Below are 27,208 nucleotides of genomic sequence, written 5' to 3' on the forward strand. Positions count from 1 at the left end.
TACATGAAGGTAAATATCATACAATCAGTTCAACCTCTTCTCTGAGCAGAGAGAAGAGAAACTAGGCACCCTTCGCACCATGTAACGTCCTCTTCTTATGACTTATATTCCCCCTCCTGGGTTTATGAGAACCCGACGTAAACCGTTTCCGTCTATCAGCTTTGCGTTTATCGCGAATGAAATTCCATGTTTCAAGCGGTGGTCTTGAACCGATATGTTTTCCTAGGGGCGTGAAGACTTCTATTTTCGGCAGATCCCCCACCTCTTTAGTATCATGTTGGTGTCTCGTACGGATTTGGGCCGTTAATTCGATCCAGCCGCATCCTTCTATTAGAATATCTGTTGCATAGACTTTGTACGGTAATGCATCGAGATTCGGTTTAATGCCATGATCGTCCCATTTCTTTTTGATTGTGCTTGGTAAATGACTTAATGTGACGTCCGTGGAGAGTGTGAATGTGCCCGCGGATTGGATCGTGGTGCTATTTGCTGCCAAATACTCCGATTTAATGACGCTGTGGCCACGATCTCCCCCACCCGTGTTGTATTTTCGAACGCCGGATTGGATTTCGATTGCCTTTTCAGTTCGGGTTACGTGCGTTTCGAGGGGTACGAAGCATGCTGCTAGCACTGTGCAATCTTCGGAGATCTTGGGTGTTATTCTGATCAATCCGCCTCCGATTAGGAGAGATTGTTTGTCGTGGATTATGAGTTGCTCAGCTGGGTTGATGCGTTTGGTCATTATTAGGTCTGACTTGTGTTCGTCTAACATGAAATCTTGCAGGGTTCCGCGGTCGAGACCGGGGAGGTCGATCATTTCGCCGTGGCCACGGCCAAAGGGGATTCTGATAGGACCCACGGTTGTCCCTGGAAGACTCGAGACGATGGGGAGTGTTGGATAGAGCTCCTCGCGTGGCGGAGGGGGGAGAAGAGCATCTGGATCCAGGAATGGAGCAGCATCATTGGAATCCTTGATTCTGTCTTCCTGTTTCCGACTTTCCAGCAGATGCGCAATCTTGTCTAAATTTTTAGAGTCCTTAGGAAAGCAAGACTCGATGAAACTGCTCTTTCCGACGTTTGCTTTCCCGACTATCCACACACCACCCCCATCTTGCCGGATTTCTTCCTTGACTCGCGTCGTCCACCAACCGCGGTGAGCACTGATCATATGCACATTTCCCAATCGTACATCCTCCCGTCTCATGTCCATGGCCTTCAGAATAATTTCTCGAATCCGCTTCATCAAAGAATCAACCTGCTCCTTCGTAGCAGCCAACAGGTCCGCACGGGTAATCACAAAACTTATTGTAGTCATCCTCTTTCCATATTTGTATTTTTCAGTCTTCGATCGTCGATTTCTCGATCTTTGATCTTGGAGGTCAAGTGCTTCGTATATATTCGGGATCAGGGACATGGGGAAATCCGCTGCGTCTATGACATGGTATACACGATTCACTCGATGAGGTGATTCCTCGAGATAGGCAGCGATAGAGTCTATGGAAGGTGAGGGAATTGAGACTCCCTTGTTGTGATGTAAAAGGTCATGACAGCGGTCACAGATTTGTGTATGCTGCGCGGTCGTCTGGATATACTCCGTTGCTGCAAGGAAGATGCTTTCATCTTGTAAATCTTCCGTAGTAGTTTCTAAAGGCGCTGAACTATCATCGGCACTCTCATTCTTCTGAGAGGTAATTGTTTGCTGCTCTTTAGCAATCGCTTGCTGCCTCTTGTGCCATAATTGCTTTGACTTTTTGCGAGTTCGACTGTAGAATCCCGGCTCAGTTGGGTCGATAGTTTGCGCATATGCGCCACATCCCGGACACGATATGGGTAATGTATCTGCATGAAGAGAAACGGTTGGTGGAGGTAATGGGGGAGTAGCTGATTCTTTGTCGCCGAGCGGTGCTGGAGTATCTTCAGCCGCCATTCCGGCTTGATGGAGCGGTGCCGGAGGAAGAACTGTGGAGGCATCTGTACTCGAATATCGCAGCCATATCGCACATCGTATATTGTGTCTGTTCGGACGTAGATGTAGACTTGTCGAGGAATAAAAAAGGTTCCGCGCGTATCGAGATAGCTGAGTGTTCCCTGTGTAGTGAGAGGTTTTTGATAAAACTGTTATCCTTTTAGATAGATGAAAATAGCGCACGGACATCATGTAAATGCGCGCGAATCGTTTGGTGATGAAGATGATTCTGGGAAGTTGAAAATAAATGATGCAGCACTGCGCATTTGGTGCATGTACCGAGCCGTAAATTTTGTTGTGGCGCTCCGATAAGCCTTGATAACATGGATAAGCCTCAAGCTTGACAAGTTGAAGGATTTACTTGAATTTGACGGTATGTGATTACAGCTATGAATACAATTTATTATGCTTGTTAGGAAATTTTTCCCATGTATAACGCCGTGAAAAATTCAAGCAGGTTGCTTGCCCTTGCCTTTATCCTCAGCATCATTAGCCCTGTCCTCTTCATCACTGCTCATAAATTCATCATCCTCATCAAATCCTATAAACTTCCGTGACATCGTAGCAGGTTTGAAAGATGACGGCCTCGGGGGAGATGCTCTCGATATATCCTCATCTTCATCTTCATCGGCACTATCGCTCTCATTCTCTTCCTGACTAGAATTTCCCTCACTTGCACTCGTACTCGAGCCACCCATAATCGCATCGTGTAAATTATCACTCCAACCACCATCCTTCATCGCAGCAAGAACAGCTTCACGAGCCTTCTCGCTCATTTCCTCCCTATCCTCCATCCACTGCCCATCTAAGCGGTTTTTCCCACCACCATTCTTAATTTCTTCAGTGCGCTTTTCGGCCATTTCAACAATCGCTTCCCATCGACGTCGTCGCTCTTCTTTCTCTTTCTTATCCATCTCTGGTTTCACGGCGAGATATTCTGCGAGAGCCTTGGCTTCATTGACTGTGCGGAGACGTCGTCCATCGAGGTTCCGATTCGATCCATTGTTCTCGCCCTGGTTGCGCTTGCGTTTACTTGACATACGGCCACCGGCGGCACGAAGTTGGGAGCCGAAACCGCCTTTACCTCCTTGCAGGGGTACGGAGAGGCGAAGGGGTAGAAGATTGGTTTCAGGCGATGCATGATGATGTGTTGGTAGAAGAGATGAGATGCGTAGTGTAGATCCCGGTAGAAGTTGTTTATTTCCGATCGTTGTAAGTGTAAGATTTGCCGCGCTACGCTTCAGCGATTCTGGCAGGTAATGCTCGATTCTTTCTGTGAGGTCTGTGACGGTTGATGTAATAGGGAGCGAGAATGAGAGTGTAGGTGGCAATGCCAGTCCAGGAAAGGACGACAGGAGAATGTTGATATGCGACGCCATTATAATATCTATCTTGACAAGGCGAGCGATTCTTTGATTTCGGTAGGAAAGTGATTATGAAACTGAGAGTAAGTCGACGTCTAAAAGATCCACAGGCGGCGATGACGGTAGAGATTGGGGCGGAGATGATCTCGCACGTGACAGACGCCGACGGGCTAATCCAAGTGAGGATTGGGATTAGGGCAAACCCTCAGGCTCATTCCGCGCACTTTCCATCAAACGGGAAATTCAAGGTCAATTTGACTGTCAACCAACCAACCATCAACCAAACCACCTCAGCATAGTCAAAGCGATTCCCCGAAGAGCACAAGGAACTCGCGACAATGTGTGTATTATCAGCTATTAAAGAAACTGAAGCTAATATTCCGATCACAGGCTTATTCCCAAGGCCGACCGCAAGAAGATCCACGAGTACCTCTTCCGTGGTATGTATTAATGACCACTCGACCGGGTCTGTTGTTGAAAGGACGGTATCTGACGATGTTTGAATAGAGGGTGTGCTCGTGGCCAAGAAAGATTTCAACCTTCCCAAGCATGGAGAAATCGACACCAAGAACCTTTACGTATGTTCTCGAAGATGGGTGGAGGTGAAAAAAATGCTCATAAATAAATAGGTCATCAAGGCTCTTCAGTCCCTAGACTCCCGCGGATACGTCAAGACTCGCTTCTCATGGCAATACTACTACTACACCCTCACCCCTGAGGGTCTCGACTACCTCCGTGAATGGCTCCACGTCCCCGCCGAGATCGTGCCTGCTACTCACATCAAGCAGCAGCGTTCCCACGCTCCTCCTCGCGGTATGCTCGGTGGTGAGGAGCGCGAGCGTCGCCCTGGTGGCCGTGGTGGTCCTCGTGGAGACCGTGATGGCGGTTACCGTCGGCGTGACGAAGGCAAAGAAGGTGGTGCCCCTGGCGAGTTCGCTCCTACTTTCCGTGGTGGATTCGGTCGTGGCCGTGGTGCTGCTCCTCCATCTTAAGAAGTTTTTTCTCACCAGAACTGTGGGATCGTTTGAAGGACTTTGTTACACTCTTGCGGCGGTTCTACTCCCATTCTTCGAAAGTTAGTTCTTTGTTGAATGGTTGAGGAGGAAATACCCAATAAAAAATGGAAATGGAAATGGGATTGATGCCTTCTGTTCATGTTTAGTCATTATGAAGCTAGACTAATGGCAGCTATGACCCAGAGTTCTTATTTCCTGATAAGTATAGAAATGGGCTGTAAGAGATTGGCTATGTGAGACAAAAAGAGCAGATGATTAACCTCTGGAGGTAAGGCCTTCTGGCCATGATCATTCAGCCGGTGGACTACGATTACAGTACAGTATGTGGTATTCTGGTATGCTCATTGTGCTAAGTCTTAGGTGAATGTAGACTACATACCCAGCCTCCAAGCTTTCTTGACTGTCGCCAAGATTACATGTAGCCGACAACTTCAATTAATCCCGTCACAATAGGCCTCGATGATTCGTGCTTGTCGTCCCATGAATGTAAATACCATGATCTACGAACACGTATAGGCTGATTAGTCCATGTCTTTTGGGGATCTTCCGGCACAGACTGGACTTACAGGAAACGTGACGTGCTTCTCTAAACCGGGTTGTCTCAAGCGGCCTGAATGGAATGAGTCTTGACTCTATTAGGGTTAGGGTTCCATATAGCTACGTAGTCGATATTAACCTGCAAGCCCTAGCCCTAGCTAGCTACTTCTGGCCTAGCCTATCAGCCTGGTGCCAAAAAAATAAAGTCACATGACTTCGCGTTCAGATTTCATATATATACATTCTACTTCGTTCCATTCAGGCAATATGACAGGTAAAAGCAATGTATTTGACATGATAAAGCCCTCTTTACTAGCTACGGGACGATCCCTTTACTTCTGGATTTTTGCAAATATCTGACTACGCATGCATGACTTTGGTCAAATGTGGTAGTATTACTATCTCATCAGCTCTCTCTCCACTTACCTACGTGCCGGATTCCCTTTGACGCTTTTCGACGTTCCCGTTCCTCTTCAGTGCTTACTCCCTTGCTGCTTTTACTCACTGAGTAGAACTGAGCGCTCTGGTTCACTCACTGAGCCAATGAGCTACTTGACCCCCATGGCGACCTCGCTTCTAAAAAGTTGATACCTTTCAACTGGATCAACCAATGCCAATGAAATTTTCCTTCAAATTTACTTTACCCGAAACTAAACACTACACCAACAACATGCTTTATCTTACGATGATTTATCGTCCGGTCCTTAATGACATTCAATCGCAGTTGGAGCTATATACAACCTGTACCATACAGTGTTTAGTCTAATTTGTTATTCTTGTTCATTTCATATCCTGCATGTAAACCCCAAGTCTGAGATGCTGTCCAACGATCTAAAAAGATATGTATGCCATCCTTGCTAAGAGCAGATAAAGCTACGAATGTCATCTACTCCTATAGCGACACTGGGTTAGCGTTCCATACCACGGGTGCCCTTCATCTCTAGATCGAACTCACATCTGAATATATTCACCTAAGTAAGCCCTGAGAGACCTTCTGTTGATTATAGCCTGAATCAGCTTATGCAATTGGCTGGAGCACTCCGTAAATATCTATTTGCACTTCATCTTGAACAAGTTATCTACTCTCACTGCGCTCTCGGGGATAGAAAGGGTTGGACTAAGCATACCTGGGTAAGTGGATGGAGAGTGCTCCAGTTGACGAGATAGCAACACTACCGTATTTGACCCAAGTCATGCAGGACACCGCTGCGTAGTCAGACGTTTGGCAAAAATTGCAGAAGTCCTTATAGTAGGGGGTAGTAAAGAGAGTGGAAATGCCATGATATGAGAAAGTGAAGGGACGTTGAACATCCGGCCCCGCTTTTCTCCGCCATCCAAGTGTTGACGTACCTCTCCTTAACCCCTCCCTACTTTACCAGCTTGAAGACAATCAACATCTACATCATTCAAAATGACATCTCCAGCCTGCATCTTTTGCAAAATCATCAAGGGTATGTGCCTACCTTATCTCGGAGTTTGTCTCGGAGCTTCCCCGCATTCAGTATCCATACAATTGACTCCAAGTGTGCATGATCGAAGGAGACTGATACTGTCAAATAGGCGACATCCCCTCCTTCAAACTCTTTGAAAGCGACAAAGTGTTTGCATTTCTTGACATTCAGCCCTTGAGCCGGGGACACGCTGTATGTAACACTTCCTGCTGCTGCTCTACCAGCCATATCAAGCGACATATACAGCTGGATGGAACTTGCTAACGATTAAATCTTCGAATAGCTCGTCATTCCGAAATTCCACGGCGCAAAACTCACGGATATTCCAGATGAATATTTAACCGAGCTTTTGGTATGTATCCTCAAAAACTTGGAGAACGCAAAGGAGAGTCTAGTTATATACACTAGAATCTGAATGCGGACCTTGGAGGCACCATTCTCCACATTGCCATACGTAGAAGCGAATTGTTGAATTTTACTAACAAGCCTCAAATATAGCCCGTCGCAAAGAAGATCGCTCAAGCAACCGGTGCCGAAGATTTCAATGTTTTACAGAACAATGGTCGTGCTGCGCATCAACTTGTTGATCATGTATTTCCCCCTCCCTTCCCTTGGACCGATATCATGAGAGACAGAATGGCTAACTGTTTGGGATTGTTTGGATAGGTTCATTTCCATGTGGTATGTTCTCTTGTCTCCTTTCTACTCACTGAATACGTTGTTGATATGTCGCACAGATCCCTAAGCCAAATGAGAAAGAAGGTCTGGGAATCTCGTGGCCTGCTCAGGCAACTGACATGGACAAGCTGAAAGCTTTGCTTGAGGAGCTCAAGGGTAAGATTTAATGGCATCTATCTGCTTGATCCTACATTAGAAATGGTCAGAAATAGTCTAGTCGAACGTGGTTTTCATTCTGTTGCTGTGGTTATATCCATCAGCTCTACATGGACTATTAAGATCCATTAATAAGTCCAATCCTGCATAAGATTGTCAAAATGAAAATATAATCACGTCAATCCTGAACATAGCTCAAGTATCGCGTAACCGCTCGCATTGAGACGAGGAAAACCTATCTAATAAGCCCCCAGCTTAGATGAATTTAAATAAACGTAAATGCAACCAACCAATTAATTGATCCTGAACCCCAAAACCGAATCTAAATAGACAGCTCAGTTGGCGGAAACAGCGACAGCAGGTGCAGAAGCATCTACTCCATTAACTTCCGGTGTCACGGCCTTTTCTCCAGTTTCAACTGTTGCTGCGCCGTTGGCTGTAGCGTCTTTGACCTCCTCAGAGCCCTTCTCCGGGTAGAATTTGACCTTGCCGCCACCTAGGATCACTCCATTGCGGTCATATACAGAGCGAGCCCGGACATACGGGTCGGTCTCCCAGTAATGTCGTGAGTATTTTGCAGCGAGTTCTTCTCTCTTGGCTTTCCATGACGCAACACCTGCCTCGTCACCCTTGTTTGCAGCTTCAATCCATTTCTTCGTGGCGTCTTGTACCTCCTGTGCAATTTCTCTGTGTTTACCGAGGACTTCTTCGCGTTTAGCTGTGTCTTTCATGGCATCATTTTCGCCAGGTTGGGGTTCAACATATTCGAATTCGGCGTTATCGTCGCCGCCATGCTCTTTCAGAATGCGGCTGCGGTCGATAAAAGCCTCTAAGTCTTCGGTAGTGTTGGTAAAGTGAACCTTGGCTGCGACGACAGGGTCGAGCCATCCTTTAATAACCTTCCAAATACCTAGACTCGATTAGATATCGATCTGCATATGCCATTGTAGAAGGTACAAACCTGAGAATATCCATGGTGCCTGATGGATGAGCACAGCTCCGAGAGATTCTGGGTAATTTGCTTCAAAGCATTTAATGATGAATTTGAGGGGAGCGTAGTCCTACACGTGGTTAATAAGTAAACCGACATTTATCAAGTGGGGACGCCAAACATACCATATTAGCCATTGTAAAGCCAGTCATATCAAACATAATAACCGCAGTCTCAATAGGACGCGGCAGCATCAGTCGGGCAGTCTCGATCATATGGACTGTATATCTCTCGGTACTCTTCTCGCTGTGGACTCCAATCTTATGCATCTTGACACGAATCGAGCAAATCGGTCGTCCTTGCTTATCGACACCATGAATGAAACTCTTGCCCATGCGAGTCTGTGCCATAAAGTCGACTCCCAATCTCTTAGTTTCGTGATCGGAACTCTCCGCCTGCTCTAGCGCTTTCATTTCTCCCAACATGACATCGTCATCAACATGCATTTCTTCCCGACGCCATCGGATGGTTGATATAAGCATGACGACGGCTTTGTTGACATCCCATTTCCGGGCACGTAGAAATCTTAAAAGAAGAGCATCCGGATGGTCGGCTTTGAGCATACTCCACAAACTCTCTCGCAATTGTTCTGGTGACAGGTCCGCTACGGCCTGTTTGAAATCTTTATTCATTCCATACTTGTCATCATGGTCTGACAACGACAACCCTGCAACATCTGGGGTAGCTGGTTCCTCCTTCTTGCCACCGCCAAAGCCGAAGAAGCCACGCCTCGTCTTCTTTTTTGAATCCGGGCTTTCTGGCCGGTTGCTCAGTGCTTTTTCTAGCTGGCCATCTTCAATTTTAATATTGAACAATCTGAACAGGACTGCCCACATTTCTCGGAGCTTGACCTCTTGCTCTGGGGTGAGGTTGCCAACATGGCCAGGGGCAATATCGTAAGAAGACATTTCGAGTGTATCGATGATTCCGGTAAAATTGGAGTGAGACTGCTGCATTTGTTCTTGCTGTTGCAGGGAGGAAGTCTCCTTTTCAGACGCGGTATAGTAGAATTGAATAGCTGCTGCGCCACCAATCACACAACTGATACCAGCTAGACCCCAGCCAAATGATGCGTGCCTCGGTTGTTTGAAGCGAACTGCGGAGCCGGATCTAATGTGATGGAACAATCTCTGAGAGGGCCAGGGCGCTGGGGTAATTTGCGGGGAAACAAGCGACGCTGATCGTTTCAAGCCTTGCAATAAAGGCGATGGAACCAGACGAGGTTGACTGCTAAAGAAAGCCGAGTGGCAGAGACGAACAGCATGCATGTGCTTCCGAATAGCCCAGATTTAACTCAGGCTCGGGGAGATTGGTTGGTAAAGATCGTAGTGTCTGTACGCAGACTCTACGGAGTCGACGGACCAGCTCTTCCTCCTTTTTGTCGTTGCGAATGACCTCAATATCGAGTCGACGATAATAAACAGAAGAATGAATGACCGTTGCACCATGCACCAATTAAGAATGAGATAATGATAGTATATAGACAAAAACAATCCTCCCCTGATCTGAAAACGAGATGAGAATTGGGAGATCAGCAGCAAAGGTTGGATAAAACAGGCAGGTGCCGGAAGGAGTGCGTCACTGTATTGGTCATTACACATGACTCAAGTGCTTATTGGTCGGAGTTCGTATCTTACTACGTATTTATTCAGCACACGTAATCCGGCCTAAGCGTCCGTCGCGTTCATCAGAACCAAAACAACGAAGACAAGACAACAGCCTACAGAGCACAGACTGAAGAAAGCATCATCTGCATCGCTCCTGTCACGGCGCATACGTTAGTTGTCTTATTTTTTCTTTTCTTTTCTTTTTTTTCTTTTTTTTTGGGTTCGCGCCACTTTGGCCTGCGATCCTCCGCAGTTCATGTGTATCGACCACATACCGAGGCTCGTACATTAACATCACATCTGTGATAGGGACCGATCTCGCTTGGTTCCCTACTCCTCGGGGCCATACATTTAATTTCCTTCGATATAGTCAACAGTCAAGACTCGTCATGGACGCCGCGCCCAGGTCCGCATCCCGTCCCCGACCGACCTCCAGACCAACGACCCCGCTTCGTCCCAGCTCTAGATCGTCTATACGCAATTTTCATGGATACGGCAGCAGCATCAACGCCGCCGGATATGAAGAGCCTGCAATAAACTCATTGGAACCGCAGTTTGCAGAGCTGGCGGACTCAATGGCTGATTTGGAGGCCAACTTTATGCACCTCCAATTGATGCACGAGAGTCTGTCGAGGTTTAGCGAGAGCTTTGCTAGTTTTCTATATGGATTGAACATGAATGCGTTTTGTGTGGATTTTCCTGAGGTATTAACCCCGATCTACCATACGGTGTCTGGTTAACTGTTGTTAGGCTCCTATTCCCGAGTCATTCAAGAGGGCGAAGGAAGCAAAGGCGAATCAAGGTAAAAACTCGCACTCGCTCAGAACTGTTGCAATTCACTGATTACGTGTGTAGAGTCAATGTCCCAGAAAACCGGACAGGATGTCGATGCGACTTTCTTGTAAGATATTCATTTCCATTGATCGCATGTACAGAAGCTAATTTTGTTAAGAACAACCGATACATCGTTCATCGATAACCCTCCCGCAACGGTTTCGTCCAAAGCTACACCGAAGAAACGAATTGTTTCATCCCGAGGGCGCGGTAGTAGTAGAGGTACTGCTAGTAGTCGGTATGCTACAAGAGGATCTGGAACAGCTAGGAGTCGGCCTAGTGGACTGCCGCGGGGCAGGGGCAATCGTTGAGCGATAATATATTGGACTGAGAGTAATTGCAGCTCGCTGGAGCTCAGAGACAGTCACTGGCTACGTGCAACGCACAGGAATCTTCACACGAGGCTCCGATTGACATCGCCTGGCATGTCCGATGACATCTAGAATCCTCGGCCTAATCGGTTCACCCTTCTTGAGGTGAGAGTCATCGAAGAAAGCGATAGCATGCTATCGTAGCAACACTACCTAGATAGATATAGACAATAACAGCATGAATAAAAATGTAGAATCAAAAAGAGAGCATGCGGGTATTGCCGCGATCTATTCCCGATGGGTAAATGGCTCCGTTTTGCCGCCAGGGCAACAGCCTTAGTTTCAGGGTTCTTCATCAAATTCTCCTCTGCCAACTCCACGGGAAGTCGTTTATCGGCTGGACTCGCCAGTAGTGTCTCGTTTGTATTATTGGTGTATTGTCTGTCTGATTTTACAAAGGACTTAGTCCTTTGAGCGACTGCCCGCTTATTTTTTTTTTTTTTAATAGGGGCGGCAGCATTGTTCTAGTGGAGGCACTGACAACGAACGTCGATTGAACTAGTGAGCAGCATCAACGTCTATCAATTAGGTGTCGAATACAGCCTATCTACTGTATTTCTTGATCTGCAAGTTTGGCTTCTTTCTCGATCTTGATTTGAAGGTGATGACTTGGATATCTTCACAATACCTTTGAGTTTAGCTGCTTCACTAGCAACGAATGTTCACTTGATCTCCACGCTTGGTCTGCGTTCAAAGTCAGCTGGTCTGACTTGGCTTGATTTGCAAAAAATTGTGATCATCACAAATTGACAGCATCATGGCAGCTTCAGTCACAAGTCTGGCAACGGTGGTGCAGGTCAACGCCTTATCAGAAGCTGAATACGGCTGTGGTATGTGAAATCCTTGGGCAAGGACTTATTCTGTACTAACTGGCAAAGAACATTTATCCGGTGTATTGAAAGATGACGACGGTCGTGGCTCCAGTTTCATCATTGCTTATATGAAGCAGGCTGCAGCGAGAATGAGCAAAAACATCCGGTCTCGAAATGGAATCAAATCACAGAGCCTACCTTTGAAGCCAATATACATTTGTGTGGATTGCTCTGAAAAATATACCAATGGCGATCGACAAGTGCATAGTGATCAGACAGGGCACCAATTTTGTAAGACAACCAGCGCAATAGTCTGGGTTTTGGCTAACATGACTAGATATCGACTCTCGTACAGGAGCACTGTTCTGTCAATCTTGTCGTGATTTTGTGTACGACCATGAACTGGAGAAAATTCGTACTCGAGCAGCTGGACTGTGGTCGCGAGATCCGCTTGATCGTGATAACCTAGATGGCTCACGGGTCACTACCTCGATAGAGTCTGCAGTACTGGACGCTTATGCAAGGGCCAAGAAGGCTAATGGCATTGCCCTAGCACAAGATACTGCATTATCAAAACCCAGCAGATACATTCTCGACATTCTCAGCCAATTGAGCAACAAGTCAAGAAAACGGAAAGCGAACGAGATATCTGGAGACGAAAGCAACGGAAATGGGAATTATTTGGCATTGAACGGAATTACCACAACCGAAATTCCAGAGGCCGACGAGACGTACGTCAAAACAAACGCGACCAAACGAACATGTCAGAGTGAAGGTGTCAGGGGTCTTTTCAACCTGGGACAAACCTGTTACATGAATGTGGTCTTGCAGACATTGTTACATGAGCCGCTACTCAATGCCTTTTTTTTGGGGAATGGTCATAAATACTACGACTGCCAAATTGACGGTTGTGTATTGTGTGCGATGAGTAGGGCATTTGCAGAGTTTAATGGATGTGATAAGAAAGACGGATTTACGGCGGAAACGCTGTTATATTCGACGTGGAAGAATCATCCTGTAAGTTTATCTGTGTGTTTTTGATCGCATTGACTAATGATGGTAGCCTCTCGCTGGAAATCACCAACAAGACGCGCACGAGTTTTATCAGTTTCTTGCTGGCGGCTTGCACACAGCTTCGTCTGACGAAAACGATCAACTAAAATGCAACTGCTTCTTTTGCAAGGCTCTTTTTGGAAAGTTTCAAAGCACACTGACCTGCCCGATATGCAAACATACCAGTCCCACTGAGCAGCCGTTGTTAGAACTGAGTTTGGACGTGCAATTACACTCGAAAAAGCGACAAATGAATGGCAAATTGCGCGGATCATCGACGCCGACATTAGCAGGGTGTCTGCAGTCGTGGGTGACGCCTGAAGAATTGATAATGGAGGGATATCAATGCCAGGGATGTCACAGTTACCCAGACAAACTCACCAAGCAATTAAGAATCAAACAATTACCTGCCATGCTGTGCATGCAGATGAAGGTGCCTCCACCCCAGAATCTCCACTCAATTCAATACTAACCAATCTACTAAGCGCTTCGAACAAACCGACTCCGAAACGCGCAAAATGCAAGGCAAAATCGACTTTCCGCTCGAAATCAACATGCAACCATACACAGTCGCCTCGCCTACTAGCAAAAAGACAACAATTCGTAGCGACATATACATGTACGACCTCGCATCGGCCATAGTCCATGACGGCGCTGGTCTGAATGAAGGGCACTACATTGCGTACATTCGACAGGGGGATCGATGGTGTTTGTTCAATGATGATAAAGTCACGTTGGTTTCGGAGGGGGATGTGTTGAATGCGGATGCATATTTGTTGTTTTACACGTTGAGGTCGTTGTCTTTCGGGAAGTGAGTATAGATTGATAAAGGATACTTCTCTAGCTTGAACAGCTGGTAGAATTGACGCATCTGATTGGTTTAACATCAGGCATGGGCCAGACTTGCTCGAATGAAAGCACATGTTTCCGTCTATTGGATCTTATGAAATCTCCGTCTAAACCCGAGATTCACACCTGAACAGCTCCCGAGGTATCGGAATCGCATCTTATGTAAAACAAACAACATTCAGTTTAAGTTAGTTAACTAGTTAACGTTTAACTACGTTCGTTAGTTACGTGATCCCGTACCTGATTTAAGTAACGAAGGAAATTACCCAGACAGGAAACTCGAAGCTTCTCGATTCGAGTCCGAAACTGGACATAGTAGACGAAGGGAGAAAAATAATTTTTTTTTCGTGTTATTAAGCGCCGGGTGGAGTCGAGCGGAAGAGCTTTGATTTTATGTACGTACATATCTGTATGTCATATTATGGACATATGGATAGTGAGAATATTAATATACGGAGTTAAGAACTTAAGAGTAGTCGACGAATGGTTGCGCGATAGATAAAGAGATAAGTCAGCAACAGAACAGGCAAAGCTGAAACTTATTTCAATACTAACAAAGAGGCTGGATACAGAAGCCGGAGTAAAATACGATACAGTCACCTGTCACTATCGCTATCAATACAACAAACGGACGTGGAAACAACACCCGCACTAAGAAAGTGATGGAATCCATCCGTTTTGAAGTCCGAGGGAAAATTAGTAATATTATTAATCCGAGCTTTTTCAGGTGTTCATCTCACTCATCTCACTCTCTCACCCATAGTAGTACTTCCAGTACTTCCAGTACTCTGTTCATCTGATCCTTCTTTGTGATCTGAATATATAGTCGAAGCGGTGAACAACACATTCACTTGGTTGAAGCGTTGAAATGGGAGAGAGTCACGGGAAGCAGTAGAATTAAGGTATTTAAAGTATTGGGATGATGTCACTGGCCATCTAGACTTTGATAAGTCTTGGCGCCAGTGACTTATTCTGACTCATTTTTCTAGTCTTCTGTTTATTGATACAGGGTCCGCCAGCTACAAGCAGCGTGTACGTACTAGTACATGGTAAGCGTAGTATATACGGAGTAGAAGTAGACATACAAACAGGTTTCTTCAAAGGATACCTAGGTAATAGAGCAATCGGAAACGGCGGATGCAGCCAACAGCGCTAAACATATCGTTCAAGTGGGGCCACGAACCCTCCGAGGAGCCGAATTTTACCTTACATACAGAGTACGGAGTACACATACAGGTAGTAATACGCTCCGGATACGGCGGTCGACGGAGTTAGTATCAGCCCTGGAGGTATCAATCTATGACCTCATATGCGATTAATTCTGTAGCCGCTTCAACATATATGTCTCTATATATATATATATATATATATATATCTCTCTCTCTCTATATTTATTGACATTGTCGCCATCGTATGATGCGTATATAACGAACTGATAATAGCTGAAGTAACGATTACTATACTATATGATACAATCGTGATACTGTCAGATCGGTGATCAGTCCAAGAAGGAATACATCTCATTGGACCAGGGCAGACGATTCGGCGGCCTTGGCGAGCGGATTGAGGTGCCGATGCGCCGAGGGTTCCGGGTGATTATTTCCACGCCGTTACTGTCAATACACGAGTATGTGTATCTATATACCATGACTTTATCATACTCTCGAGCATCAATTGTTGAATATTATATATTTTCAAGTACTCCGTACTCCGTACTCTTGTTGTGTGATGTTCAGAAACCCAGTGGGGCGAGCCCTTCAGACGATCGACGCTGCACTACCGAGTGCTAGCACTAACAGACCAACAGTCAAGTCACGCTTAATTAGGCGCTAGTCTACGGTACGGCACTTAACTTACTAGTCGGCCTAGACTGGACTTTCACACGGAGCGTGATAGAACCGAGCCGTCTGGGGATGCTGTAAGCTTACATAAGTCGGTAAGAGGGGAACGGATCAGTCGGCCCCAAGCGACGTTGCAAACCTGGAGAGGAGATGAGACGACCTCGATGCATGCATGGGGCATGGATGAATGTCATGAGACCTGGGAATAGACGATACATGTCAGACAACACCGTTCAATCGAGCAAAGGACGACAGCATCAACTGATGAAAGATGAAAAGCAGTAGCAGTCGGGCCCGAATGAGTCGGCTCCATTATCGGGCCTAAAATCAGGGCAGACACAGCATTAGTTAGATACGTAGTACAGAGTACAGGCAGGTAAATATATATTACATACGGCGATTACAAGCTATTTCCACGCACCCATCAGCCTTAACGCCGGAGCTTCGAAGCCGAGATCTATGCCTGAGGAGCTTCTTGCTGTTCCTGGCCAATTTTTTTCTTGCTTGCTGCAGCTCGTCAGCAGAGTATTAATAATGTAGCTTTGTCCCAATCAATTCCGGTCCATCACTTTCTCTCCTCTTTTCTCTTTCTGCTCTTGCCTCTGCCATTACATCACTAATAGCATAGCTCGGCTACCTTCCCAAGGATCAGTTCAGATCAGCAGGGAAGGCTAAAGCTACTTCTTACAACCTAAAGGAAAAGCCAAAGACAGGACGAAAAGGTACCCAGATAAAAGAAAAAAAAAACTTGGTCACGGTTATATACCATAATACATAAAGAACAAAATGCGACAGTCTTCAATGCAGCTTCTGGCTGCAACTTGTCTGCTCATCGCAGTCGCAACCGCTCGTCCCGACGGTGGTCACAGTCATGAAGGTGGCATGGACATCGGCATGGACATGGGCATGGACATGAGCCAGAAGGATTCCATGGCTAAAGCAGAAGATGAATGGGATCTCAGCTACTGGGCTTACGGCGAACACAGCGCATCGATCACAGCTCATATTGGTCTCGAGGTGCTTGCTTGGTGCTTCGTTTTGCCTGTCGGTGAGTTCGGCTCGTCTCTGCGGTTGTGGTGGACAGTAGTATCTAACTGGATATAGCTGTCATGCTGAGTGTCGCGCATTCGCGATTCACTATTCCCACTCAGTTCGTCTTTTTGATTGTGAATGGAATCGCCTTGTTCTTCGGCCTGATCTACAACGCTTCCACCCCCGATCTGTACGAGAACAATGCGCATCACAAAATCGGATGGATCGCAAGCTCAGTGGTCGTTGCGCAAGTCGTTATTGGCATCGTTTACGCTTACTCGGGTCGGCGCACCAAGAATATGGCCCCCGAGTATGAGCGCGCAACTTTCTTCCCCGTGTCGACTCAGAATATGATGGAGCATCAGCAACTGTATACCCCTGTGCACGAGTATCGCTGGTCCGGAGACAGCGGTCAGGGTACCAGCTGCCCTACTTCTCCCGACGAGGAACATCACCCCATGACCAAGCCGGAAGAAGAGGAGGACGATATTGAGGTGCCGACTCCCCTTGCTCGCGGTTGGTTGCGTAGTGCGTTCTTGGACCGATTCTTCGCAAGTCGCGTGCCTGGTCTGGTCTCGAATAAGGTGTTGCGCGCATTGCGTCTTGTTTACAACATCATCGATCGCATCATTCTGCCTTTTGGGTTTATTGCCTTGGCCACCGGAGGCGTCACTTATGGCGGTATCTTCGTATGTATCCTGACTCCTTCAAAGTGTTTAGTAGACTGACTGACTCCTTTGCAGAAAGCTCGCAGTATCTTCAGCGGCCTCGCCCACTTCATCAAAGGCGGTATCTTTTTCTGGTACGGTCTGATCGTGTTGGGACGTTACATGGGCTGCTGGGCCAACTGGGGATGGTCCTGGAACTTGAAGCCGGCCAACTGCCGTGCCCCCACTGGCGAATTTGTCGAGTCCACTCTTATCTTCATTTATGGTTCCACCAATGTTTTCCTGGAGCACCTAGGCGGTTGGGGTCAGGCATGGTCTCCTCAAGATCTTGAGCACGTTTCCATTTCTGTCATGTTCTTTGGAGCCGGATTAGTAAGTGAGGCCGCTCCTTTCCCCCAAGATACAAGCTAATTGATTAGTGCGGTATGCTCCTCGAATCGAAACGGGTCAAGAAGTGGTTGAAGCAAAGCATCCTCGGCACCTCTCGCAATCAATCCAACGAAGACGAGGAAGAATCTTCAAGCGTCTCTTTCAACCCGATGCCGGCATTGATTATTTTCTTGCTTGGTATGATGATGGGCGGACACCAACAGAAACAAATGGTCTCGACAATGGTTCACAAACAATGGGGCTCTCTTCTTTCCGGCGCTGCATTGGCTCGTGGCGGTACCTATGCTTTGACTTATATCAAGCGGCCGACTTCGTTTCTCCCTGCTCGTCCACCGACAGAGTTGATTGGTGCCTTTTGCCTGATTTCTGGCGGTCTGATCTTTATGCTCAGTGTAAGTCTCCAAAAGAAATAAAAAGTGAAAGAATGCTAAACTCGACTGAAGGCCTCCGATATCATGGACGTCATGGTCTACTACGACCTCGATGCCATGTTCACATTCAACGTCGCCATCGGACTTAGCTGCTTCATCATGGCCTGGGAAATCGTCGTGCTTGCCATCAAAGCCTGGGCCGTCAAGAAAGAAACCGCTCAATCGCACGCTCGATCGTGGTCATCCGCTTAATCGACCAGCGCACCCCTTCGCCGGCAACAACGGTATCGAACGAGGAATAGACGAAAAGGAATCTCTCCTAATATTTTCTTTCTTATATATTCAGAGATGAATATTTCTTTTTATGATTCGCTTCAGCCTTATACCCCTATACAGTTTTTATTCTTTCCTTTTTTATGAGATGACTGGAAATCTGGCTCATCCGGATATGAGTTATGGATGTGACGGATTGGGAGGAATATGTGGTCTGATGTCAGACAGATGAATATGGATATATGAATATTTGAATGGGTATTATGATAATGTTGATAATGGAATGGGAGGTTAATAGGCAATGATCTATCAGTACTAAGTGTCTGTGAGGGTTTTGTAGCGGAAGACGGCGCACTAGTTCCCGGCATGAATAAGCTCCCTTCCGATCTCCGTAACTTACTAAGTCGACGTGAACCTCCCATTTTTGAGCCTTTTGACTTTCACAATTTTTATTTTCTCAGTTGAGGCGAAAAGGAGGCAGACAAACAGACTCGTTGATCAATGTGTTGTTGTCTGGTCAAGCGTCACTGCGACTTGTTTTGTTCTTATTGAAATCGTGATAGACTGCCATCTCGATCTTTTCTCGCGTGACATTCAACTGCTTACCACCTTCTGTTCTATGAAAAAGAGACCAGCAAAATAAATCGAAATGTCTTCTTCCCAACCAAGCGCCCTTCCAGCTTTCTCTCTCAATATCGCCCCTCTCCGATCCTACCTCCTCCGTCTCCCGCTCTTCACGCGCGCCGTGCTCCTGTTCATCGTCGCATTCTGGCTTCTCGAGTTACAGTCTGTGTGGGATGTTGTGACATGGGGAGCTATAATTCCTGATGAGAGTAATTTTGCTGCTTGTACGTCTTACCCTGATATACTATGGGAGGAGACACACTAATTGGGGTCTGGTCTAGTGTATCGATTGAATACCTACCCGGTTATACATCGCGGGTTTTTCCATGCGTTGCTGAATGCGGCGGCTTTGACGCCGTTGTTGGAGCGGTTTGAGGCGGAGCATGGGACTTTGACGGCGCTGTTGTTGTTTGTTGGACGTATGTCTATGCTTCGATACTGGAATTATCTTTTGCAATGCTAATCAATTCATTCTAGCACTCTCGACCTTCCCCGGCGCCTTATATATAATTGTCGAGAAATTTATTCTACACAACAACACGGCCGTTGTTGGTGCAAGGTTAGACGATTTTCTTGTTCTGTTGAAAATTTTGAAAGCAACTAATGCAAACAGTGTTTGGGTCTTTTTGCTCCTCGCCTCTGAGTCCATCAAGACATTCCGGACAAATCCTTACTTTCAGGTCGGCACTCTTAAAGTTCCTACTTGGACTACACCACTTTTTGTCTCCTTCGTGGTTGCCGTGCTGCTTTCGAATACGAGCTTTTTGGGGCATGTCTGTGGTATTATCTTTGGATATTTACGTATGATCCACATGCTCTCAATTCATGCAGAAAAGGTCATTGACTAATCGTCAAATAGTCGGCTTAGGCTACCTCAAAATCTTCGTTCCCCCCGAGAAGATCTTACGCTTCATTGAAGGGAAGCTAAATCTCCTCGGACGATTACCTCACTACGTCTCCGTTGACCAAAAGACTCACGGACGATACGGTGTGCTACCGACTACATCCTCTGGAGAATCTGGCGTGGCTATGAGTAGTTATATTGGGTCATCGCAGCGATTAGGGCCGTGAGATATTGATCTATCATGCATGCATGTGGTATGATGGTATGGAGCGACAGGAGAGGCTGGAAGTATAGGATATTGTAATAAGGATCATTCTTGTATATACTCGTTGCGTGTATTTTATGTGTCTAGATAATGAGGAATGAGTGTATAGTTAATGTATGTAGTAGTAAATGTTGATACCTGAGGATCCACGGGAGCTGATTGATTGGATAGTTCCGTAGCTACAAGTTGCCCTCCGCATCAACTCCTACACTTGTCAACAACTTCTTTTCAATTAGATTGAGAACTTTCATGCCCACGGACTGACTGTCCATGGTATACGTGCCAATGGGCTTATTATGTGAGTATATCATTCATCCCTCAATCTCATAAGACATATCCCAGTTTACTAACTTTAACAGCATCAAAACTCCGCAACCTGCGCAATGATCCCTCCTTCCTCCTTACTCGCCTTCCTCCCTGGATTTCGTTATTATGTATATTAGTAGGCGTCGCGTCATTACTCGTCCTGCCGCTCAACGAATATTCGCGCGAAACCTACATCTCCGAGAATGCTTACTACCGGGTCAGGTACATACCTATTTCGCAGGATCGGAGCAGAATATCTTTAGAGGGTATAAGAAGGAACTTGAGAGTGTGATTTCTGGCTCTGAGAATGCCGGTCAAGAGGAGTGGGAGATTGCGTCAGACATGGTGCAGGGAATATTTCGTGCAGCGGGATTAAAAGTTGCGACGCAGAGTTATGAGTATTCGTCCGCAGGGAATGTGCTCAAAGGACAGAATGTGTATTCAATTATACATGCGCCGAGGGGGGATGCTACGGAGGCGATTGTGTTGGTTGCTGCGTGGAGGACGATTGATGGCGAACTTAATTTGAATGGGGTTACGTTGGCGTTGAATTTGGCTAGATATTTCAAGCGTGTGTTTCTTTCACACTCACTATGTGGCAGATGAGGTTACTGACGATAACAGGATGGTCTCTCTGGTCGAAAGATATCATCTTTCTAATCACACCGGACAGCAAAGCCGGATCTCAAGCATGGGTTGACGCTTATCATGATATGCATTCAGCGTCTGCACAACCATTACCCTTAAAAAGTGGCGCGTTGCAAGGCGCCTTGGTGATTGAATACCCATTCGACCACCGCTTTGAATCTTTGCATATCGTCTACGACGGCATAAATGGGCAATTGCCAAATCTCGATCTCATCAACACCGCCGTCTCGATTGCCGGGGGACAAATGGGTATCGGGACCAGTCTTCAAGAAATGTGGAATCACGACGATAGTTACGAAAAACGTCTCGAGACTATGCTTCGGAGTATGGCTAAACAAGGCTTAGGTCTTGCTGCAGGCGCTCATAGCAGTTTTATACCCTATCATATTGACGCTATTACCCTGCAGACCAAGGGGAACGGTTGGCAGGACGAGATGGCTCTTGGTCGAACGGTAGAAGGATTATGTCGGAGTTTGAATAATTTGCTTGAACATTTGCATCAGAGCTTTTTCTTTTATTTGTTGATGCATACTAATCGGTTTGTGAGTATCGGGACGTATTTGCCTAGTGCCATGCTCGTGGCGGCGAATTTTACGATTATGGCTGTTGCTTTGTGGTTGAGGACGGGGTATGAGGATAGATTGGTCGCTGTTGGTCAACGACAGAAGATTTCATCGACAGACGAAAAGTCTGCTACGGCTGAGACTGGGTTGAATGGTATCTCGGAGCGCAAGTTGTCGGTTCCATTGACTGTCGTGGCTGTTCTACACTTTCTAGGCATTGTGCCTTTGTATATCTTGACCAGCGTTTCTTCCAAAGTAAGTCATCTACTGATCTATCATGAATGAATACTGACAATTATAGTACTTCGTCCCTTTTACCTACGCCATCCTGCTACTGACTATAACCCTCCCATTCCTCATCAGCCTCGCACTCTGCAAACTGTTCATTCCGCAACCGCAAACCTTTTACCTACTCAAATCATTTTCATTGCTATTACTCGGCTTGTTCCTCAGTGCATTGGCAACACTCAACTTTTCGCTTTCATTTATCATCGGGCTACTATGCGCACCGTTAAGTTTCGTGGGAACACCGGCAAAAATAACGCCTAAGGCGAAAAAATCGCCAAAAGATTTAGTAGTTCCTTCCCTGTCCCTTATTCTGTTGAATGCTTTGTCTCCTCCTGCGGTTCTCCTCGCTGCATGCGCGTATAGCGGCGTTTCGGTACAGGAGGTTCTTTCGCAGGCTGCTTTTGGGTGGGATGTATGGGGTCTCTGGACGCCGGTTGTGGTGTGGTGTGTGTGGTGGCCTGCTTGGATGATGGGAGCTGTATGTGTTGGGGGTTCTTTTCTTGTCTAACCCATTAATATATCGGTACATTGTACCATAGTGGAAATATATCGTATTGGACGTAATCTATTGTATCCATCTCATATTTCACTAACATGACAGATCATAATACAAGACTAAGCAGCCCAAACATCCCTTCCAACACCCTCGATCCAGTGTCCCAACTGATTTACCCCCGTATCCCACTCCTTCAACCGATTCCTCATCCCTTCAATCTGCTTCATATCCAGAACCTTTGGCTGCACCCAATTGATCCTCGCAATCTGCGCAACCTGATCAATCGACCCCTTGATCAAACCCAGGGATAACGCTTTCATGATCAAATGCTCAATCTCGTCTGATTGCACTTTCGTTTCTGCCGAGATGGTGGAGAAGGTCATTGTGCGGTCGTGCGGGGGACGACGGAAGACGGCTTCCGTTAGAGCAGACAAGGAGATTTTGATGTATAGGAATTGACGGTGGGATTCGAGGAGTTTGTTCTTGCTGATGTTACCGGCTAGTACGTCGTAGGCTGTAAGATCACCACGGTTGAAGGCGAAGAGGAGATCGCGCAGCCAGGCGTGGGGTGTCTCAGTGAGGGAGTCGAGGATTGGGTGTAGGAGGAGTTCGCCGAAGTTGTAGATTGAGTCGGATACGAGGGCTGCGACGCTGAGGTCGTAGGCGCGCGAGATTCGTTCCTCTTGGGATAGGTCGTCGAGGTTTACGCAGGCTAGATAGAGAAGGGCATTCTTATAGTAGGATGCGAATTCTTGTTTGGCCTGTACTTCTGTTAGTATTGGCAGGAAAGAATTATGGGGGAGACGCACATGGTAGTAGTCTGCATTGACTTTGTAGAATGCAGCGTGGACAACTGTCTCCACTGAGTCAAAGGTATCCAAGATTTTCTGGCTTTTATCTAAATCCTTTCGTGATCCTTCGTAGTCTTGAAGTCGTAGCTTGACGCCTGCAACATCAGCAACGGCATAGACGTATGCGTCCTGTGAGTCGGGTTTATCCACTCGATCGGCCAGTGATGTGAGGAAAGCGAGTCTCTCTTGGTCATCTAAAGAAATCAGTCAGCCTGTCCCAAGAAAATGAATATATAAACAAACCTTTACACTGCGTTGAAGCCAGCAACCCCAACGAGACAAATTTCAACTGATTAATTCGATCCGCAAAGCTGAGTATGAACGATTTGAAAATCGGTAATCGTTGAGGGGCACTCTCAGGTGTTTGGAAGAAATCAACAAGTGCGTCTGTGAGTTGATGCCAGAGTTTGCGTTCCCAGTAGTCTTCAAAGTCGAGGAATAGCGCTTGAGCTGAGCTGGGAGCTTGGTCTCGCTGGTCTGCTAGGAAGTCGGGGATCTTGTCGGCCTCCATGGTGGCGGGGATATATGCTTGGATTGATGTTGTGCGCTCGGATGACTGGAGGCTGTTAGATGGACTTTGAAGTGCAAGAGGGTTAAGAAGGGGTTCCAAGATTGGAGATGGAGGTGTAGCTGTGATGATGAGCAAGGCCACTAAGCTGTCAGTTACTGATGCCGCTCACTTGGCTAGCTCCAACTGGCCGCTCTGCCCGGCCGTAGTATCTATGCCTTAGGAATCGGGTGTCTATCACTTCATCGTATGAACTGGTGCTTTACAATTTCTTCTGTATACTGATAATCCTGATGAAGATTATAAACTTGACCAATCGATCAACTACTTCCATACAATTATACACACATCATTTAAACTGATATTCCTAGACCGGTATCCTTACAGCATAGACCTCTTCCAGCGTCCACTATCTATGTATATTCAATGCTTCAAATGCCGATTCATGAGTCTACCTACGTTTTATTGTAGGCACTAGTAGTCTTCGCAGACATTTTCAAAAGTCTCCGAGACTCATGGCCCTGTATAAATGACTGAGTATCATCTCGTACGAGAAGTACCACGGTTGAAGAATGTCTCCGGAAGCATGATATGTCTCCGGCCACAATATAAAACCATCGTCTATCTATCAAGATGCATTTCCCCTCTTTATATCAGCGGATAAACAATTTCTACTTACTCACATCAGTTGCAATCTTGATAGCAGTATACTGGTCGCACTCAGAATCTCGCAAGCAACATTCAAGCACAATGGCGGATTTGACAGAACTCAATCGGAAGCACTTTGAGTGAGTTGACAGATTGACTCGAGACATGGTCGACTGCTGATGTTCCATAGTAACATTGCCCACAATTATGATACCGGCTTCGAGAAAGCTATTAGCATGATATGTGAAGAGACCAAAAGCCATCGCCTGTGGATTAGCTCCAAGTGGACAGACACTGCAGAAGGTAAAGAAAAAGAGATTAAGCTTTTAGAGTACGCGTGTGGACCAGGGCATATTTCTCGAGTATGTTTTCCTTCGGACAGTGATATGAACCTCGTCTAACGAAGGATATAGACACTGGAACCATTTGTGACCAAATGTCTCGGCCTTGACGTTTCAGAGAACATGGTGGCCACTTATAATCAACGAGTTCAAGAAGCTGGTATCTCCTCCGAGAAGATGTCTGCAAAGGTTGGCGATCTGCTGGCGGAAACCGTGTCCGAAGGTCTACAAGGCCCTAAGTATTATGACTTTGATATCATCATTATCGGCATGGCCTTGCACCACTTCCCTGATCCTCAATTGGCAATGAAGCGGTTCACCGATAGGATACAAAAGGGTGGTGTGCTTTGGATTGTTGAGATGTTGGAAGATCATGGTTCAGAGCAGGAGCACAAGCGTATTAGCCCTGAGTCTGCGCAGACTGTTCACAAGCATGGGTTTGGTATTGAAGAGATCAAGGCATTGTTCTCGGGTGCTGGATTTGCAGACACTGCCGTCAAGATTTTGGATAAACCATTCGAGATGACACTCCACGGTCATGAGCTGTCAAAGACTATTATCTTTGCACGCGGATCCAAACTTTGATGGGGTGAGCTCATCGAGCGGCACGCAGGTGGTAGCATGGTAGTATTGAGTTTCTGTAATTAAAATGCATACATCATACTTGTTTAAAAGAGCAACTGAGATATAGAAAGGTGTCTTGTAGTCTGTTCCAAGACAGAGTAAGAATCTCCGGATGATGTTAAGACAAATCGGGTTAGCGCAGCGAATTGCGAGCGGGATCAACCTCAACCTCAACTTCCTCATGTTCCTTCAGACCTCAACCTATTCCACCACCATCTCCCCTCCATACACGCGAAAACGTATCCTGGAGGTCTGGTACAGTCAATTGGTCAGTCATTCTCTACGACAGTCTTTTGGGGCGACCGATCGACCATGCAAAAGTGCCGGGCCTTCAATGGCGCTCTGGGCCGGAAGGCACTAGTTCCCACCCCTGCCGTGCAATTTCAAGTTCAGCGAAGAAATATACAGGATGTGCATATTACTAGGACCGGGAAGCCGATTTTGAAGGTCCAAGGAGGAAGGTAAGGTTGATTGCGCGTTGGGAGACTCGTTCAATTGCTGACCATAGCCGGCCTTAGATCGTCCTTGGGAGGTTTGTGATACGTCGAATTCAGTAGTTGAATATTGCTCATTGTTTGGTATAGGCCACACTGCAACTGTCTTCGGAGCTACCGGATTTCTTGGGCGCTATATCGTCAACCGACTCGGTATGTACGCCGTCAACTAGTATGCATTGACTAATACCATATAGCTCGTGCCGGATGTACCGTCGTCGTTCCATTCCGCGAGGAAATGACCAAGCGTCATCTTAAAGTCTCTGGAGACCTCGGTCGAGTTGTTTTCATGGTGCGTACTATGGAATTGATCCGTGGATATGGCTGATTAGTGCAGGAATACGACCTCCGCAACACACAATCAATTGAAGAGAGCGTTCGCCATTCCGACGTTGTCTTCAACCTTGTTGGTCGCCAGTACCCTACAAAGTATGCGCTCCAGATGATTACACACCCTACAAATTCTAACATTAACAGGAACTTCACCTACGAGGACGTCCACGTTGACGGTGCGGAGCGCATCGCCGAAGCGGTTGCTAAATACGACGTTGACCGATTCATCCACGTTTCTTCTTACAACGCCGCCGAAGACTCTCCATCAGAGTACTTCCGCACCAAGGGTTGGGGCGAGCGTGTTGTTCGTGAGATCTTCCCTGAGACCACCATTGTTCGCCCTGCGCCAATGTTCGGATTCGAGGACAACTTGCTCCACAAACTTGCTGGCGTTACCAATCTTTTCACCGCCAACCATATGAAGGAGAAATACTGGCCCGTTCACGTAAGGTGCATCTCCCACTTGATCTCGAGTAATCACTCATCCTGCTAGGCTATTGATGTCGGAACTGCTCTTGAGCGCATGGCATACGATGACAATACCGCTTCTCAAACATTCGAGCTTTACGGTCCGAAGCAGTATTCTACTGCTGAAATTGCCGAGATTGTCGACAAGGAAATCGTTAAGCATCGCCGCCACATCAACCTTCCCAAGGCCATTCTTAAGCCTGCTGCCTACTACCTCAACAAATACTTGTGGTGGCCTACTATTTCGGCTGATGAGGTCGAACGTGAATTCATTGACCAGCACATTGATCCCACTGCGAAAACGTTCAAAGATCTAGACATTGAGCCTGCTGAGATCACTTCTCTCACCTATCTCTATCTCGTAAGTTTCTCGACTCTTGATCGACATCAAACACATACTAATCGTTTGTAGATGGGCTACCGAAGCTCTCAATACTACGACTTGCCGCCAGCTACTGAGCGTGAGCGAAGAGAAGAGAAGAAGTACCTGCACGTTCTGGATGATCAGTAGTCGCTTGCAGCTTGTATGTGTAAATAAAATGATTTCACTTGACTAGATTGATTTCCTTTGTTATCAATACATGTATTACAGTTCGTGACCAAGTCCATCACCTAAACATTCATAGTAGTACTCTATCATATGAGGC

At 46.5% G+C, this 27,208-nt stretch overlaps 13 protein-coding genes across 16 annotated transcripts, besides 3 other annotated features; 10 read left to right on the plus strand and 3 right to left on the minus strand.

Annotated features, from left to right (window-relative positions):
* Positions 1-49: 49 nt before the first annotated feature.
* On the minus strand, positions 50-3,345 carry TSTA_112850 (uncharacterized protein; the record flags this gene model as incomplete). Its single annotated transcript, XM_002481401.1, has 2 exons — positions 50-1,971; positions 2,478-3,345. 2 exons carry the CDS (start codon positions 3,343-3,345, stop codon positions 62-64), a joined length of 2,778 nt encoding a protein of 925 aa, XP_002481446.1. The 3' UTR covers positions 50-61.
* A 245-nt stretch (positions 3,346-3,590) lies between these two features.
* TSTA_112860 (40S ribosomal protein S10b) lies at positions 3,591-4,771 on the plus strand. The gene is made up of 4 exons (XM_002481402.1): positions 3,591-3,670; positions 3,721-3,770; positions 3,838-3,908; positions 3,960-4,771. Coding segments are annotated over exons 1-4 (486 nt in total). The 5' UTR covers positions 3,591-3,668; the 3' UTR covers positions 4,323-4,771.
* Positions 4,772-6,257: 1,486 nt separating this feature from the next.
* On the plus strand, positions 6,258-8,230 carry TSTA_112870 (HIT domain protein). The gene is made up of 6 exons (XM_002481403.1): positions 6,258-6,334; positions 6,444-6,526; positions 6,618-6,686; positions 6,833-6,925; positions 7,001-7,015; positions 7,072-8,230. Exons 1-6 carry the CDS (start codon positions 6,295-6,297, stop codon positions 7,177-7,179), a joined length of 408 nt encoding a protein of 135 aa, XP_002481448.1. The 5' UTR covers positions 6,258-6,294; the 3' UTR covers positions 7,180-8,230.
* Positions 7,071-9,695, minus strand: TSTA_112880 (CRAL/TRIO domain protein). Of its 2 annotated transcripts, XM_002481404.1 has the most exons (3): positions 8,285-9,695; positions 8,130-8,229; positions 7,071-8,078 (listed from the first exon to the last, which is right to left on the minus strand). In XM_002481404.1, the coding sequence occupies exons 1-3, from the start codon at positions 9,425-9,427 to the stop codon at positions 7,504-7,506; spliced, it is 1,818 nt and encodes a 605-aa protein (XP_002481449.1). In that variant the 5' UTR covers positions 9,428-9,695; the 3' UTR covers positions 7,071-7,503. The 2 variants fall into 2 exon arrangements, with proteins under 2 accessions (XP_002481449.1, XP_002481450.1); XM_002481405.1 differs by having other exon boundaries at positions 7,071-8,229.
* Positions 9,696-9,944: 249 nt separating this feature from the next.
* Positions 9,945-9,984: a microsatellite.
* Positions 9,985-10,155: 171 nt separating this feature from the next.
* On the plus strand, positions 10,156-10,609 carry TSTA_112890 (DASH complex component Dam1, putative; the record flags this gene model as incomplete). The annotated part of the gene is made up of 2 exons (XM_002481406.1): positions 10,156-10,470; positions 10,517-10,609. The coding sequence occupies 2 exons, from the start codon at positions 10,156-10,158 to the stop codon at positions 10,607-10,609; spliced, it is 408 nt and encodes a 135-aa protein (XP_002481451.1).
* A 17-nt stretch (positions 10,610-10,626) lies between these two features.
* Positions 10,627-10,911, plus strand: TSTA_112900 (uncharacterized protein; the record flags this gene model as incomplete). Its single annotated transcript, XM_002481407.1, has 2 exons — positions 10,627-10,667; positions 10,719-10,911. 2 exons carry the CDS (start codon positions 10,627-10,629, stop codon positions 10,909-10,911), a joined length of 234 nt encoding a protein of 77 aa, XP_002481452.1.
* A 486-nt stretch (positions 10,912-11,397) lies between these two features.
* Positions 11,398-11,418: a sequence feature (AT_rich).
* Positions 11,419-11,728: 310 nt separating this feature from the next.
* On the plus strand, positions 11,729-13,915 carry TSTA_112910 (ubiquitin C-terminal hydrolase Ubp8, putative; the record flags this gene model as incomplete). 2 transcript variants are annotated; one of them, XM_002481408.1, is made up of 5 exons in its annotated part: positions 11,729-11,801; positions 11,850-12,074; positions 12,121-12,800; positions 12,847-13,269; positions 13,322-13,915. In XM_002481408.1, 5 exons carry the CDS (start codon positions 11,729-11,731, stop codon positions 13,649-13,651), a joined length of 1,731 nt encoding a protein of 576 aa, XP_002481453.1. In that variant the 3' UTR covers positions 13,652-13,915. The 2 variants fall into 2 exon arrangements, with proteins under 2 accessions (XP_002481453.1, XP_002481454.1); XM_002481409.1 differs by having other exon boundaries at positions 12,847-13,915.
* A 1,107-nt stretch (positions 13,916-15,022) lies between these two features.
* Positions 15,023-15,060: a microsatellite.
* A 1,252-nt stretch (positions 15,061-16,312) lies between these two features.
* On the plus strand, positions 16,313-18,577 carry TSTA_112920 (uncharacterized protein; the record flags this gene model as incomplete). Of its 2 annotated transcripts, XM_002481410.1 has the most annotated exons (5): positions 16,313-16,574; positions 16,631-17,247; positions 17,302-17,598; positions 17,646-18,008; positions 18,060-18,577. In XM_002481410.1, 5 exons carry the CDS (start codon positions 16,313-16,315, stop codon positions 18,237-18,239), a joined length of 1,719 nt encoding a protein of 572 aa, XP_002481455.1. In that variant the 3' UTR covers positions 18,240-18,577. The 2 variants fall into 2 exon arrangements, with proteins under 2 accessions (XP_002481455.1, XP_002481456.1); XM_002481411.1 differs by having other exon boundaries at positions 17,646-18,577.
* Positions 18,578-18,686: 109 nt separating this feature from the next.
* TSTA_112930 (rhomboid family protein, putative) lies at positions 18,687-20,191 on the plus strand. The gene is made up of 5 exons (XM_002481412.1): positions 18,687-19,108; positions 19,166-19,303; positions 19,362-19,443; positions 19,498-19,685; positions 19,744-20,191. The coding sequence occupies exons 1-5, from the start codon at positions 18,910-18,912 to the stop codon at positions 19,953-19,955; spliced, it is 819 nt and encodes a 272-aa protein (XP_002481457.1). The 5' UTR covers positions 18,687-18,909; the 3' UTR covers positions 19,956-20,191.
* Positions 20,192-20,425: 234 nt separating this feature from the next.
* TSTA_112940 (GPI transamidase component (GAA1), putative) lies at positions 20,426-22,369 on the plus strand (the record flags this gene model as incomplete). The annotated part of the gene is made up of 3 exons (XM_002481413.1): positions 20,426-20,870; positions 20,924-21,765; positions 21,812-22,369. The coding sequence occupies 3 exons, from the start codon at positions 20,426-20,428 to the stop codon at positions 22,304-22,306; spliced, it is 1,782 nt and encodes a 593-aa protein (XP_002481458.1). The 3' UTR covers positions 22,307-22,369.
* Positions 22,370-22,371: 2 nt separating this feature from the next.
* Positions 22,372-23,738, minus strand: TSTA_112950 (proteasome regulatory particle subunit (RpnI), putative). Its single transcript, XM_002481414.1, has 3 exons — positions 23,389-23,738; positions 23,104-23,339; positions 22,372-23,055 (listed from the first exon to the last, which is right to left on the minus strand). Exons 1-3 carry the CDS (start codon positions 23,654-23,656, stop codon positions 22,414-22,416), a joined length of 1,146 nt encoding a protein of 381 aa, XP_002481459.1. The 5' UTR covers positions 23,657-23,738; the 3' UTR covers positions 22,372-22,413.
* Positions 23,739-24,403: 665 nt separating this feature from the next.
* TSTA_112960 (uncharacterized protein) lies at positions 24,404-25,227 on the plus strand (the record flags this gene model as incomplete). The annotated part of the gene is made up of 3 exons (XM_002481415.1): positions 24,404-24,441; positions 24,492-24,663; positions 24,715-25,227. 3 exons carry the CDS (start codon positions 24,404-24,406, stop codon positions 25,225-25,227), a joined length of 723 nt encoding a protein of 240 aa, XP_002481460.1.
* A 264-nt stretch (positions 25,228-25,491) lies between these two features.
* Positions 25,492-27,198, plus strand: TSTA_112970 (NADH-ubiquinone oxidoreductase 39 kDa subunit, putative). The gene is made up of 8 exons (XM_002481416.1): positions 25,492-25,727; positions 25,785-25,798; positions 25,851-25,913; positions 25,958-26,052; positions 26,098-26,189; positions 26,238-26,538; positions 26,587-26,922; positions 26,974-27,198. Exons 1-8 carry the CDS (start codon positions 25,579-25,581, stop codon positions 27,070-27,072), a joined length of 1,149 nt encoding a protein of 382 aa, XP_002481461.1. The 5' UTR covers positions 25,492-25,578; the 3' UTR covers positions 27,073-27,198.
* The last annotated feature ends 10 nt before the right edge of the window (positions 27,199-27,208 follow it).

Source organism: Talaromyces stipitatus, genomic scaffold (assembly GCF_000003125.1).
Source record: "Talaromyces stipitatus ATCC 10500 scf_1105507295555 genomic scaffold, whole genome shotgun sequence".
NCBI lineage: Eukaryota > Fungi > Ascomycota > Eurotiomycetes > Eurotiales > Trichocomaceae > Talaromyces > Talaromyces stipitatus.

Bases quoted from the DNA above. Each gene is read 5' to 3' on its own strand.
- TSTA_112870 (XM_002481403.1), top strand. From the start codon at position 6,295: ATGACATCTCCAGCCTGCATCTTTTGCAAAATCATCAAGG. The intron at 6,527-6,617 runs GTATGTAACACT...ATCTTCGAATAG, and splicing joins CCTTGAGCCGGGGACACGCT to CTCGTCATTCCGAAATTCCA. The intron at 6,687-6,832 runs GTATGTATCCTC...CCTCAAATATAG, and splicing joins AATATTTAACCGAGCTTTTG to CCCGTCGCAAAGAAGATCGC.
- TSTA_112970 (XM_002481416.1), top strand. From the start codon at position 25,579: ATGCAAAAGTGCCGGGCCTTCAATGGCGCTCTGGGCCGGAAGGCACTA. The intron at 25,914-25,957 runs GTATGTACGCCG...AATACCATATAG, and splicing joins CTATATCGTCAACCGACTCG to CTCGTGCCGGATGTACCGTC. The intron at 26,923-26,973 runs GTAAGTTTCTCG...AATCGTTTGTAG, and splicing joins CTCTCACCTATCTCTATCTC to ATGGGCTACCGAAGCTCTCA.
- TSTA_112860 (XM_002481402.1), top strand. The intron at 3,771-3,837 runs GTATGTATTAAT...ATGTTTGAATAG, and splicing joins CCACGAGTACCTCTTCCGTG to AGGGTGTGCTCGTGGCCAAG. The intron at 3,909-3,959 runs GTATGTTCTCGA...ATAAATAAATAG, and splicing joins TCGACACCAAGAACCTTTAC to GTCATCAAGGCTCTTCAGTC.
- TSTA_112950 (XM_002481414.1), bottom strand. From the start codon at position 23,656: ATGGAGGCCGACAAGATCCCCGACTTCCTAGCAGACCAGCGAGACCAA. The intron at 23,340-23,388 runs GTTTGTTTATAT...TGATTTCTTTAG, and splicing joins GGCTTCAACGCAGTGTAAAG to ATGACCAAGAGAGACTCGCT. The intron at 23,056-23,103 runs GTGCGTCTCCCC...ACAGAAGTACAG, and splicing joins TCAATGCAGACTACTACCAT to GCCAAACAAGAATTCGCATC.
- TSTA_112930 (XM_002481412.1), top strand. From the start codon at position 18,910: ATGTCTTCTTCCCAACCAAGCGCCCTTCCAGCTTTCTCTCTCAATATC. The intron at 19,444-19,497 runs GTTAGACGATTT...TAATGCAAACAG, and splicing joins ACGGCCGTTGTTGGTGCAAG to TGTTTGGGTCTTTTTGCTCC. The intron at 19,686-19,743 runs GTATGATCCACA...ATCGTCAAATAG, and splicing joins TATTATCTTTGGATATTTAC to TCGGCTTAGGCTACCTCAAA.
- TSTA_112880 (XM_002481404.1), bottom strand. From the start codon at position 9,427: ATGCATGCTGTTCGTCTCTGCCACTCGGCTTTCTTTAGCAGTCAACCT. The intron at 8,230-8,284 runs GTATGTTTGGCG...AACCACGTGTAG, and splicing joins GCTTTACAATGGCTAATATG to GACTACGCTCCCCTCAAATT. The intron at 8,079-8,129 runs GTTTGTACCTTC...AATCGAGTCTAG, and splicing joins GGCACCATGGATATTCTCAG to GTATTTGGAAGGTTATTAAA.